Genomic DNA, 14234 nt, shown 5'->3' on the forward strand with positions numbered 1-14234 from the left:
GCCACCACACCCAGCTAATTTTTAATTGTTTTATAGAGGTGAGGTCTCACTGTGTTGCCCAGGCTGGTCTTGAAGTGGTCCTTCTGCTTCAGCCTCCCTAAATATTGGGATTATAGGCATGAGACACCTTACCGGCCAGATTAGTATTTGTAAGGCTAAGGGAAAGTCTTTACCATATTTTTGTTTGTTTACAAAACATAGCCTGGTTTCTTTGGAGTAGATTCCTGCTTTTTGTGAGTCAGTTTATATGTACCTATCACGTTAATTTTTTCAAAATACAATTGATTTTCATTATTTGGGGATTTCATATTTGCAAATTCACCTGCTTGCTAAAATTTATTTATAACCCCCAAATCAGTACTCACCAACATGCTTAGAGGGGCGAAAAATTTGAGTTGCCCAATGTGCAACTGAATTCCCAGCTGAGTTCAGTTAAGATGATGCTCTGCCTTTTTGTTTCAAGAGTATTAACAAGGGTTGTTTTCACTATCTATTTAGTGCCACGTTTTGTGCTTTTTGTTGGTAATTTTGCTGTTTAATTTTCTTATTTTTTGAGTCAGAGTCTCATCCTATCACCAAGGCTGGAGTGCAGTGGCACAATCACAGATCACTGCCACCTCAAACTTCTGGGCTCAAGTGATCCTCCCGCCTCAGCCTCCTGAGTAACTAGAAGTATAGGTGTGTACCTCCATGCCTGGCTAATTTTTTTATTTTTTTGTAGAGACAAGGTCTCATTATGTTGCCTAGGCTGATCTTGAACTCCTGGGCTCAAGCAGTCCTACTGTCGTGGTCTCCTAAAGTGCTGAGATTACGGGTGCGAGGTAGCGTGCCTGGCCAATTTTGCTGTTTAAAATGTCCCCCAAGCATTTAGTATTAAAGTGCTGTGTGGTGTGCCTAAGCACAGGAAGGCTGTGCTTTGCCTTATGGAGAAAATACATGTATCAGATAAGCTTTATTCAGGTGTTAGTGCTGTTGACTGAGAGTTTGATTTAGTGACCTAGTAGCATATATTAAATAAGGTGTTCTTAAACAGAAACACACATAAAGCAAAGTTATATATTGATCAGTTGATGAAATATTGTGACCAGAGGCTCTCAGGAACTTAACCTTGTATTTCCTCTAGGAGCAGTGGTTCAGTATTGGCTAATTCAGTGTATATGGCAACTTTATATAACACAACTTGAGAACAAGAATTGACTGTATGAAGATATAAATAGTACAGCCATGTCTTGAAAGCCTTTTTTAAAACTAATACTTGGGCCAGTCTCGGTGGCTGAGGCTAGTGGATTGCCTGGTCCCATGGGCTCGAGACCAGACCAGGCAATTTGGTGAGACCTCTTCTCTACAATAAAATAAAAAATTAGGTGGGCACAGTAGCACATGCCTGTAGTTCTGGCTATTTGGAAGACTGAGATGGAAGGATCACCTGAGCCCAGCAGGTTGACGTTGGGGTAGCCATGAGCATGAACTAGGTGATGGAGTGAAACTCGAGCATGAACTAGGTGATAGAGTGAGACTCCAACTCGAAAACAACAACAACAAAAAAAACCCCTAATAATAGCTGGGCTCGGTGGCTCAGCCTGTAATCCCGCGCCTTTGGGAGGCTGAGGTGAGTGGATTGCCTGAGCCCGCAGGTCTCCCGCCTGGGCAGGCGAGACCTCTTCTCTACAATAAATCAAAAAATTAGCCGGGTGTGGTAGCGTTCGCCTGTAGTTCCAGCTACTTGGAAGGCTGAGGCGAAAGGATCGCCGGAGCCCAGCAGGTCGAGGCTGCGGTGGCCGGGAGCGGCCACTGCACTCCAGTCTGGGCGACAGAGTGAGACTCCAACTCAAAAAAAAAAAAAGAAAAAAAAACCCACCTAATATTTCATTCTTAAATGTGAAATATTATATAAATTTTATTTTTAAGTAAAAAAGATTAAAAAATAATACCAGCTTTAGATAAAGTTTAAAAATTTTAGAAAAGGTCAGTTGAACGCATAAGATTGGAGACCTTCCTTGGTATTCTTCTTGGCACTGTTTCTGGCATTTTGATTATTCTTTTTTTTTTTTTTTTGAGTTGGAGTCTCTGTCACCCAGACTGGAGTGCAGTGGCCGCTCCTGACCACTGCAGCCTCGACCTGTTGGGCTCTGGCGATCCTTCCGCCTCAGCCTTCCAAGTAGCTGGAACTACAGGCGTGCGCCACTACGCCCGGCTAATTTTTTATTCATTGTAGAGATGAGGGCTCGCCAAGTTGCCCAGGCGGGTCTTGAACCCGCAGGCTCACGCAATCCTCTCACCTCAGCCTCCCAAAGCACTGGCATTACAGGCTGAGCCACCGAGCCCGGCCCATTTTGATTATTCTAACACTAAGGCTACAAGGTTGCTCGTAGTTAATATGTAGGAGAGCTCAGTGATACCCCTTCCTCAGAAGAACAGCAAAGCTTTCCTCAGGAGTGGTACAGAGAAACAACTATTCTGAAATGAAATGTACAATTATCAGCCTAAAGAATGGCATTAGAGTATCCAGTCCTAAATCAGGAGGGTATTTCCATATCCTTGCCCTATTAGCAGCCAGTCCTGTTTGTCTTGCTGTACACACAGTCAAGGTCAGAGAGGTAGACACACTTGATTCAGAGAACAGGAGCTTTGTTCTGTTCACAACTGTATCCTTAGTGAGCCTGCTACAGACTGACACATAGTAGGCACTCAAAAAATTCTTGAGCTGATACATTATAGCTAGTGAAGTTATGAGTAGGCTGGATGTAATCTTAACTGTCTTTTTTAGATATGTCATGTTTGTATTATAGGCATCAATGCTTGTAGAATGTGTGGGATTTGAAAGAGTCTTAGAGAACAAGTACCTTGGAAATGCAAGCAATTTACTAGTGTGAATTGTATTTCAGGCTATACCTCCCTTTGAGTTTGCTTTCAAAGATGAGAGAATCTCCCTTACCATTGTGGATGCTGTTATCAGTCCACCCACAGTCCCAAAAGGAACCATCTGCAAAGAGCTCAATGTTTATCCAGCAGAATGCCGGGGTCGAAAGAGTACCTACCGTGGGAAATTGACAGTGAGTACTAATGACACTGTTTAAATCTCACTGCACATTAATTTTTTTTTGAGTTGGAGTCTCACTCTGTCACCCAGACTGGAGTGCAGTGGCCACTCCCGGCCACCGCAACCTCGACCTGCTGGGCTCCGGCGATCCTTCCGCCTCAGCCTTCCAAGTAACTGGAACTACAGGTGCGCGCTACCACGTCTGGCTCATTTTTGATTTATTGTAGAGATGAGGTCTCGCCAAGTTGCCCAGGTGGGTCTCGAACCCGCGGGCTCAGGCAATCCACTCAACCTTAGCCTCCCAAAGGTGCGGGATTACGGGCTGAGCCACCGAGCCCGGCTTCACTGCACATTTTTTGAGAATAGGGCTGGTGCCTATTGCAATTAATACTAGAATTTGCTTTCTCAGTGCTGTCAGCTAAGAGATCTCATCTTCTAAATCTAAATCATAAAATTATTTAATTGATCATCTTCCTCACTCTTTTAAAATACTCATTTGTCCTTGCAGATCCAGTTATTTACTTTAAGTAATTTTTTTCTCATTTTCATTTAGGCTGATATCAGCTGGGCAGTGAATGGAATCCCAAAAGGAATCATTAAACAGTCTCTTGGCTATGTTCCTATCATGGTGAAGTCCAAGCTTTGCAACTTATACAACCTTCCTCCGCAAGCCCTCATTGAACACCATGAGGAGGCAGAGGTAATCATGGGGATCCAGGCTGTGAGACAGTAGAGAAGACCTGTGTTGGGAGTGAGAAAACAAGGAGCTTGTCGGTGGGAGTCAGCTTTTTTTTCTCTATTCCAATTTCTGGATGGGTAAAAGGGGCATCAGTATCTTGTCTGCGTATGTGTGGCCCTTAATGACTGTCAATTGAGAGTATGAAAATGTGGCTATACAATTAGAGTACGTTTTGGGAGAAGAACTGGTAGATTTTTCCTAAATTTCTGAATGATACGTATATAGAGATGTACTTCTAGGAAGTTTTTTTCCCCCAGACTGTCTTAACACACAAAGCTCTTGTCAAAAATGTCTGCTTTACTGACAGTGAGATTCTGTGAACATATTAAATTACTCATATGCCTTCCCTTCACCATTTCTTTCAACTGTGTTAGCTGTCTTTGTGGTATTGAGCTGAGGTAATCAAGATGTACAGACTCTGCCCACTAAATAGGTAGACTGTGTTATGCCTTGGGAAGAGAGTTTTGGTGTTGGATCTGGGTTTGACACCCAGGTTTGGGGAAGTTTAATCTCCCTGAGCCTCAGTTTCCTTTGCTGAAAATGGACATAATAGCTATCCCACTCATTGTTATGAGAATGAAATGTTATAACATAGAGCATGTAGCATAATATGCCTGTTTCATAGTAGGTAACTAGTGAATAGTAGCTCTTTATTATAGAAATATGACTTTGAACAGTGCTACTAAAAATATTTTTCTATTTAACTGATATAAGTTTCTGGTTTCCAGAGCTTTCACATGGCCAAAAGTGTTTAAATTTGGGAAACTATACTCAAGTGTGGGAGCAAAATGATTATGGTTTGTAATCTTTAGACCTTCCTTTGGGGTGAGTTTTTTTGGTTTGTTTTGTTTTTGAGTTGGGACCTTACTCTGTCACCCAGGCTAGAGTGCAACGGCACAATCACAGCTCACTGTGACCTTGACCTTCTGGGCTCAGGAGATCCTTCTGCTTCAGCCTCCCAAGTAGCTGGGACTATAGGCATACATCACCATACCCAGCTAATTTTTTAACTTTTCTGTAGAGATGAGGTCTATGCCCAGGCTTGTCTTGAACTCCTGGGCTCAAACAATCCTCCTCCCTTGGTCTCCCAAAGCGCTGGGATTACAGGCATGAGCCTCCTTGCCCATCTGAGTGGATTTTTGTTTTGTTTTGTTTTCTTCAGTGTTATTTGAAGACTGAAGTCATTTTAGGAGACAGAAAGGCAAGGAGGCTGAATTTGTCTAGTAGAGAGAAGCATCCTGTTTTTCTTCCATACTTTTCTTTCATGTCTCTAGGACCTTGGTAATGTATTTGAGAAGACTTAATTCGCACACAGTGTCTGAATTCAAGGGATCAGTGGTCCCTTTGCCTGTGTGCCTTTTCTGCATGTTGCACTGCATTTGACTAGGAATAAGGCTCAAATTTGCAATTAGTCATATGTCTTTGTTTAACAAGTTGTAATTCATCTCTTTGGCAGGAGATGGGGGGCTATTTTATAATCAATGGCATTGAAAAAGTCATCCGAATGTTGATTATGCCTCGGAGAAATTTTCCCATTGCAATGATAAGACCAAAATGGAAAAGCAGGGGTCCTGGCTATACTCACTATGGTAAGTTCTAATGATTATTAGAATGTTTTTTTAGAAGAGTTTAAAACAGTTTTTACTAAGAAGACCCATATAGATAGACTGATATTTTTCTCATTTTTTTTTTCTTTTAAGCATTTCTGTGTTAAGCTTTCATAATGGGAATGGGGGAAGAGATGGAGAGATGTTGGTCAAAGGGTACAGATTTTCAGTTAAAGATGAGTAAATTCTGGGGATCTAATGTATGGCATGGTGACAATACTGTATTGTTTATTTGAAACTTGGTAAGAGTAAATTTTAAGTGTTACTCTGGGTAGTGATTGGTGTTTTCATCAATTTGATTGTGGTAATCATTATACTATGTATATATATATTCAAGGTATCGTACACCTTGAATATTTATATTGTTTCCTTTTTTGAATATATACAGTTTTTATCAAGCATTTTTAAATTTTTATTTTTTAATATATATTTTTTATTTTAAAATTGTGGGGTACAGTTAAGGGTTAGGTATACAAATATGCATTGTGCAGGTAACCTTGTTGATGAGGTGTGCCCCTCCTTCCTCAGACAGATATTGACTACTGTTAATCCCACTATTTTTATTTTATTTTATTTTTTATTTTTTGAGTTGGAGTCTCACTCTGTCGCCCAGACTGGAGTGCAGTGGCTGCTTCCGGCCACTGCAGCCTCGACCTGCTGGGCTCCGGCGATCCTTCCGCCTCAGCCTTCCGAGTAGCCGGAATTATGGGCATGCGCTACCATGCCTGGCTGAGTTTTTGATTTATTGTAGAGATGAGGTCTCGCTTGTCCAGGCAGGTCTCGAACCCGCAGGCTAAGGCAATCCACTCACCTCAGCCTCCCAAGGCGCGGGATTACAGGCTGAGCTACCGAGCCCGGTGATCCCACTATTTTTAAATTTTTAAAAGTTAGATTGGGAATTGCTCTACACTAGAAAAAAAATTAGTTTGGGAAACCTACCTTCTATTTTTTTAGAGACAAGGTCTTTCTCTGTTGCCCAGGATGGAGTGCAGCAACCCAGTTATAGCTCACTATAACCTCAAACTCTGGGACTCAAGTAACCCTCCCACCTCAGCCACCTGAGTAGCTAGGATTACAGATGTGTACCATCTCACCTAGCTAATTTTTAAATTTTTTTTGTAGAGACAGGGTCTCTATGTTGTCTAGGCTGGTCTTGAACTCCTGGTCTCTGACTGTGGCCTCCCAAAGCACTGGGATTATAGATATGAGCCACCACTCCCATCCTATTGTGTTTTATTTTTTCAAACTGAAAGAGTGCATGTATTTATTTATGTGACTGCTTATGAAGATGAAGGCTGGCCTGACTTGGCCACAGGTGGGCATCGGGCTCAGATGCCCACCTGTGGCCATCTGGTTCAGGCTACCATGGCACCCCCCTCAGGGTCACTGTCTGACAGCCACCTGGCCTCTGTTTGAGCACTCTGTGACAGTGCCTGGTTTTATAAGATAGTATGTTGTATTTTTGGAAAGCCTCTACAATAAAATAACTTACTTTTAATAATTGAGCTGAAAATCACCCTTTAATTATAGCCACACATACTATACCTAGAAAACAGCATCTCGGCATGCCAAAATATCTAGTCATTTATTTTGCATCAGTTAATGCAGTATGTCTTAGCAATCCTGAAGCTGAAATAAACTTAAAATCTAAAATTGGACTTTTCTTCATTTGAACTATTAGATGAAGTTTCATTTCTTGACCAGACTTCACAGTTGAAGGGGGGATTTAAAGGGCTTTATGACCAGGCTCTGCGGAGTGCTGAGGTATAAAGTGCTGTAAGATGTGGACTCTGGTCTGGAGGGAAACTTTCAAGTTTGATTAAATTCATAGGTTCGGTTACTTTGTACTAGTGTTTCTCAACAGTGCTAGCTGGTACACTGATGCCAATGGGTTCCTAGAATACTTACCTAGTGGGGGAAGCCTGTATAGGAAGTCCCCAACATATGAATGAGTTCCTTTCTGAGTGTGTGTATGATTGCTCCATTCTGAGAGGGAGAGTTCCTACCTTACAGGCCACTTGGCAAGGTCTTGAGATGTTTTTGATTGCCAGTCTTGACTAAACTTAGTAGTCTGTCTCTAATTATGTTTAAGAGGGTCAGGTAGTTCAGAAAACAATGAACCAGTTACAGTATTACTGAGTCCCTGATTTTCTGCTGTTTGTTTCAATAGGAGTTTCAATGCACTGTGTGAGGGAAGAACATTCTGCTGTCAACATGAACCTTCACTACTTGGAAAATGGCACAATTATGTTGAACTTTATTTACCGGAAAGAACTGTTTTTTCTTCCTTTGGGATTTGCACTTAAGGTGTGACTTAATGAATGTATTCTTTTGTTGTGAAGCGATTCATTGGAGGTGGTATCCTGTGCAGATTAGATGGATAATCTTTGTTATAGTACTTGCTCTGCTAGTTATCTACTGCTCCAAAACAAATTACCTCAAAATTCAGTAGCTTAAAACATAATAAGCATTTCTGTCTGACTACAAGGGAGGACCCCCAAAAAACTGGAATTATTTTTTGGAGAGCAGGCCCCTTGTAGTACAGTAAGTCTCCGACATATGAACCTTCAAGTTATAAACTTTAAAGACGCACGCCTGTGGTTTTTTTAATTTATTATTTCTCTCCACTAGGTGTCAGTGTAGTCTGTTAAATACATGCAGTGCTTTAGAGCTGACTGTGTTAGTTGGGTGCCTAGGCTAACTTTGTTGGTCTTAAAACAAATTAAACTCACAAACACGCTCTCAGAATGGAACTCATTTATATGAGATTTCCTATACCGGCTTCCCCTGCTAGGTAAATGTTCTAGGAGCCCATCGACATCAGTGTACCAGCTAGCATTGTGAGAAGCTGTGTTCAGCTTCAGTGACATTATTTTTTTTTGGAGAGTCTTTCAACACATTTGCCCATTTCATGATGGGTGATTTACATGAACAACCTACCCACACCATGGAGTGTTCAGCACTTTTTGACCAAAAATGTCATCACCCCCCCATGCCCCACCCTCCCTATTTGCTTGATCTTGCCCCAAGCAACTTTTTTTTGTTTCCTCAATGAAAAAAGTTCTCAAAGAGAAACGTTTTGCTGATGTGAAAGAAGTGAAACAAAAAATGGCAGAAGCACTAAAAGGCATCAAAACTGAGAAGTTCGAAAACTCTCTTGAGCAGTGGAAAAAGCATCTTGGTTAGGTGTATTGCATCAAGTGGAGAGTACTTTAAAGGTGACTAAGTGTAAACATGTAAGAATAAATGCCCAATTTTTTATAAGTAAATTCCCCTTTTTTGGGGTCCCCCCTTGTTTTTCTGTGGGTCAGGAATTTGAGAGGGCCTTGGCTGTGGACTTCAGACCCAGAGTCTCAGGAGGTTGCAGTGAGGTGTCAGTCAGTCGTTTTGAAGACTTGACTGGAGCTGGAGGATCCACTTTCAAGGTGGCTCACTTGCATGGCTGATGAGTCAGTGCGGGCTGCTGGCAGGAGGTCCCATGTTCCTCTCCACATCGGCCTTTGCATAGGCTTCTTGAGGCAGCTGTCTTCTGCCTCGTAATTAGCCAGCAGAATAAGCCAAAGCCGAAGTGCCCCTTGTAACATATCCTTGGGAGTCTCCCATCATTTTTTTCATCATAGTCTTTTGGTCATGCAGGCCAGCCCTGATTCAGCGTGGGAGGAGACTAGACATGTTTATGAACACCTGGAGGGTAGGACACTGAGGGTTGTCTCAGTGTCAGGCTAGCATACAAGGAATGCTTTATGTTTGAGCACTTACTTCAATTTAGCAATAGTAGAGTGCTAATTTTTCTTGGATACTAAAACAAGTAGAGAATTGTTACTAAATGGATACAATGTTTTAGTTGTTATTAGAGAGTGATTAAAAGGAAAACTTTATTTTCTATTTTAGGCACTTGTCAGCTTTTCTGATTATCAGATTTTTCAGGAGCTCATCAAAGGAAAAGAGGATGACACTTTCTTTAGGAACTCTGTTTCTCAGATGTTAAGGATTGTAATGGAAGAGGGCTGTTTTACACAAAAACAGGTCCTTAACTATCTAGGTGAAAGCTTCAGAGTGAAACTCAATCTTCCTGACTGGTACCCAAATGAACAAGCTGCATTGTTCCTGTTTGAGTTACGTATACTTTGCCTAAACTATTTCTGGAGTGGGGGAGGATATCAGTGGATTGTATTGATTGTGGTTTGGGTTGGTATATCATCTGGGAATCAGACTGTCCCTGGGGATAGAATTCTGGTCCTGGCCAGTAGGGGCTACTTTTGTTTCTATAACCATCTTTACCTGTCTATTTTTATGGAAGTTTTGTTTAATTTTATTATATTTCTTACCTTTTATTTTGAAATAATTTTGAACTTCCAGAATAGTGTCCAAAGAGTACATTGGACACATATTCACTAATTGTTAACATTTTACTACATTTACTTTATTGCTTTCTCTGTACATAGATACACATTTTTCCTTCTGTGCTCTTTGAAAGTTACAAGCATCATGTCCCCATTTCCTCAAAGCTAGGACTTTGTCTCATATAACCACAGTATAATCATTTATTTATTTTTTTGAGTTGTAGTCTCACTCTGTCACCCAGGCTGGAGTACAGTGGCATACTCACAGCCCCTACAACCTCAACCTACTGGGCTCAGGTGATCCTTCCACCTCAGCCTTCCAAGTAGCTGGAGGTACAGGCACACACCACCACACCCAGCTAATTTTTTTGATTTATTGTAGAGATGCAGTCTTGCCAAGTTGCTCTGGCTGGTCTTGAGCCCGTGGACTCAGCTAATCCTCTTACCTTGGCCTCCTCACAGTATAATTATTAAAGGAGCCCAGCTCTAAGCTAGTGCTGTCCAGTACATAACCACATGGTGAGCACTTCAGATGTGGCCAGTGCAGCTGAAACACTAGATTCTAAATAGCCACATGTGGCTGCTTGCTACCATGTTGACAAGCACAGCTCTAGACCTTGGGACTATATTCTGTTATTTTGCTTATGTTTCAGTAAAGGGGAATGTTTTTGAAGTTCCAATTTTATTTTAAGTAAACATAGATTGAAGACCTTGGTTAATAAGTAGGACATTAAGTGCTAGTAGCAATGGAATTGTTTTAAACTTTTTCTTTCTGTTTTGACAGTCAATGCATCTGTATCCACTTGAAATCCAATACTGAAAAATTTTATATGCTTTGTCTCATGACTCGGAAGCTCTTTGCTTTAGCCAAAGGGGACTGTATGGAGGACAATCCTGATAGCTTAGTGAATCAAGAAGTTCTTACGCCCGGTCAGCTCTTCCTAATGTTTCTGAAGGTAAATGCATGTTGTGTTCATCCTTGGCCAGTTGTGCCACTTGTTTAATGGCATGACTGTACTCAACAGTTTTGTTTTGTGCATGCTTATAATTTCTTGTTTTGGCACTTGGTGTGGTCTCTCTTTTTTGTTTGTTAATTTAGCAGTATGGGAATGAAAAATCCTAGCTTAAACCAGGTTCTGAAATTTGTTTAATAGTCTAGAGACCATGTCAAATCTTAGCCATGGAATTAATGAAAAAAGTAGATGGCATGTATGTATGCAAATAGTTGATCCTTATTAGTCACAGATTTCATATTTGTGGATTTACCCACTGGTTAAAATTGATTTGTAACCCCGTCATCATTACTCTTTTATGGTTTTTGATAGCTTTTATGGTTATTGATAGACATGGGCAGAGCAGTGAAAATCTTGAGTCTCCTGATACATGTCACCAACTGACATGTGCCTTCCTATTTCAGCTCTCATAGTACAAACAAGGGTTCCTTTTGAGGTCTATTTAGTGCCTGTTTTTCAGATTTTTTTGTGCTTTTTATTGGTGATATTTGCTGTTTAAAATGGCTCACAGCATAGTGCTAAAATGCTATCTAGTGTTCTTAAATACAAGAAGGCTGTGCTGTGCCTGTGACAATGCAAATGAATTAAATACACACACGTATAACATGGTGTTTTTCAATAGAAGCACACATAAAGCTAGGTTATGTATTGATTGGCTAACAAAAATACTATGACTAGAGACTTGCAGGAACCCAGCCCTTTATTTCCCCCAGGAGTGATGGCTCTATTTTTTTTTTTTTGAGACAGTCTCACTCCATCACCCAGGCTGGAGTGCAGTGGCACACTCACGGCCACCATAGCCTCGACCTACTGAAGACAGACAATCCTTCCACCTCAGCCTTCCAAGTGGCGGAACTACAGGCATGCGCCACCATGCCCAGCTAAGTTTTTGATTTATTGTAGAGGTCACACCAGGTTGCCCAGGCTGGTTAGGAACCCGTGGACTAAGGAAATCCTCTCATCTTGGCCTCCCAAAATGCTGGGATTATAGGCATGAGCCACCACGGCCAGCCAGCTCTATATTGATTCAGTGATATTTTATATTTTGTAATTTATCGCTAAAAAAGATATAATCTAAAGGGTAATGTAGTGGAATGGAAGATGGAGAGGACTGAAGTAAAAATTTCCTAATTTCTTATCTAGTTGGTAATTCTTAAAGTCTTTCTAAGAGATAATAAAGTTTTGTTGTTGTTTGCGTTGGAATCTCAATCCGTAGCCCAGGCTGGAATGCAGTGACATGCCCACAGCCACCCCAGCATTGACCTTCTGGGCTCCTGCTATCCTTCTGCCTCAGCCTTCCAAGTAACCGGAACTACAGGTGCATGCTACCACGCCCAGCTAATTATTTATTTATTTATTTATTTTTATTTATTTATTTTTGAGTTGGAGTCTCACTCTGTCGCCCAGGCTGGAGGGCAGTGGCCGCTCCCGGCCACCGCAGCCTCGACCTGCTGGGTTCTGGCGATCCTTCCGCCTCAGCCTTCCGAGTAGCTGGAATTGCAGGCATGCACTACCATGCCCGGCTGATTTTTTGATTTATTATAGAGATAAGGTCTCACCAAGTTGCCCAGGCAGGTCTTGAACCCGCAGACTCAGGCAATCCACTCAACTTAGCCTCCCAAAGCGCGAGATTACAGGCTGAGCCACTGAGCCCAGCTTGTTTTTATTTTTATTTTTGAGTTGGAGTTTCACTCTGTCACCCAGACTGGAGTGCAGTGGCATGCTTCCAGCCATTGCAGCCTCGACCTGCTGGGCTCTGGCAATCCTTCCCCTTCAGCTTTCCAAGTAACTGGAACTACAGGCGCATGCTACCACGCCCAGCTAGTTTTTGATTTATTGTAGAGACATGGTCTCACCACGTTGCCTGGGCGGGTCTCGAACCTGCGGGCTCAGGCAATCCACTTGTCTCGGCCTCCCGAAGCACTGGGATTACAGGCTGAGCCACTGAGCCTGGCTGCTAATTTTTTATTGATTGTAGAGAGGAGGACTCACCAAGTTGCCGGGGCTGGTCTTGAACCTGTGGGCTCAGATAATCTACTCGCCTCGGCCTCCCAAAGTGCTGGGATAATAAAGTTTTGTTTCTGTCTGCTCTATTGTAAAGATTGAAAAATTTCAGCAGCTTAAAATTTCCCTGACAAAAATTGAAATCAGGCAGCAGAAGTTTTGATACTCATAGCTTTTTGGGTCAAAGTTAATTTACATTTCCCATCTACTTAAACTGAAGGATGGTGGGCTCCTTGTACCTCACACTGTTAGAAATGTTTCTTTAGTAGCAAGGCATTACTAAAGAAACCTGTTTCAGCAACAGGAGAAACAAAGACAATTGCAACTTTTTTAGAGAAATCCTTGTTTGAATGTCTCATTTCCTTACCTACTGTGTTTAAACTTTTAAACTTTAAGTTTGGAACACAAAACAATCTTCAGAAGATAAATAATCGTGACATAAGACTTCTTCACATTTTATTTACATTGAAATATGTTTTACAAAATTGATATTTCTCGTGAAATATAACATTTTTTATACTTGTAGACAAACAACACTCATTTTAGTAAGTTTTTCAGGTTTGATTTTAAATCTAGATGAGAAAGTAGGCATAGTCATGGAAAAAGAAGAAAACACACAAATCAGTTGTCAGCAGAACTTCTGATTCTGTTTTGGCCAGGAAACTAAAATGTTTGACATACACCTAATAAACTTTTGACACGTAGTTGTGGGCTCCTGAAGTGATGTAAACAGCAACCAGCAGAAGTAGAACAACAGTGTCAGGCTCTTCCATTCAGACTTGTTCCTTCAGGTTTACTTGATAAAGACCAAACCTACGCTAACACTCTTGTTTAGTGAGCTCGCAATTTCTGTCACTCGCTGGTAATTCCCCTATCTGTATGTTACAGATTTTTTTTTTTTTTTTGAGTTGGAGTCTTACTCTGTTGTCCAGACTGGAGTGTAGTGGCCGCTCCCAGCCACCGCAGCCTCGACCTGCTGGGCTGTGGCGATCCTTCCGCCTCAGCTTTCCAAGTAGCCAGAATTATAGGCATGCGCTACCACGCCCGGCTGATTTTTTGACTTATTGTAGAGATGAGGTCTCGCTGCCCAGGTGGGTCTCGAACCTGCGGGCTCAGGCAATCCACTCACCTCAGCCTCCCAAAGGCGTGGGATTACAGGCGTTACAGATTTTTAACAACACACTTAAAGTCCTACTAGTGAAAGGTCACTTTTTAGATTCATTGTAACATTTTATAAAATGTATTCCTTCAAAGTACTGATAAATCCATATGACCGATCCACAGTGATACTAAAAACTATATCTGAAATGACTTTGAAATAATTCTGCAGTGCGAGTGCTAAAGAGTATGTAGAAATGAAATGTGGCATTTTCAGTGCTATTTCTGGAAGAATAGTTAAGTAGATCTTCAGAGGGTGAGTGTTCAAAAACTAATTGTTTAAACAGTTGGGTTATCAATGGCTAATGTGTTCAATCAGAGACCTGTAGG

General features: G+C 41.5%; 1 protein-coding gene across 5 annotated transcripts in view; it reads left to right on the forward strand.

Moving 5' to 3' along the window:
* POLR1B (RNA polymerase I subunit B) overlaps positions 1–14234 on the forward strand; it is a 31723-nt gene that overhangs the window by 1394 nt on the left and 16095 nt on the right. For 2 of the 5 annotated variants that reach the window (XM_008057102.2, XM_021711844.1), the window contains exons 2-7: positions 2886–3053; positions 3594–3740; positions 5236–5368; positions 7557–7693; positions 9278–9501; positions 10514–10685. In XM_008057102.2, coding sequence (XP_008055293.1) covers positions 2886–3053; positions 3594–3740; positions 5236–5368; positions 7557–7693; positions 9278–9501; positions 10514–10685 — 981 coding nt within the window. The remainder of the gene's footprint in view (positions 1–2885; positions 3054–3593; positions 3741–5235; positions 5369–7556; positions 7694–9277; positions 9502–10513; positions 10686–14234) is intronic. The other 3 variants (XM_021711843.1, XM_008057101.2, XM_008057103.1) reach the window with 3 other exon arrangements.

This window comes from Carlito syrichta, unplaced genomic scaffold (genome assembly GCF_000164805.1).
Source record: "Carlito syrichta isolate Samal-C Ts95f unplaced genomic scaffold, Tarsius_syrichta-2.0.1 Scaffold302727, whole genome shotgun sequence".
NCBI lineage: Eukaryota > Metazoa > Chordata > Mammalia > Primates > Tarsiidae > Carlito > Carlito syrichta.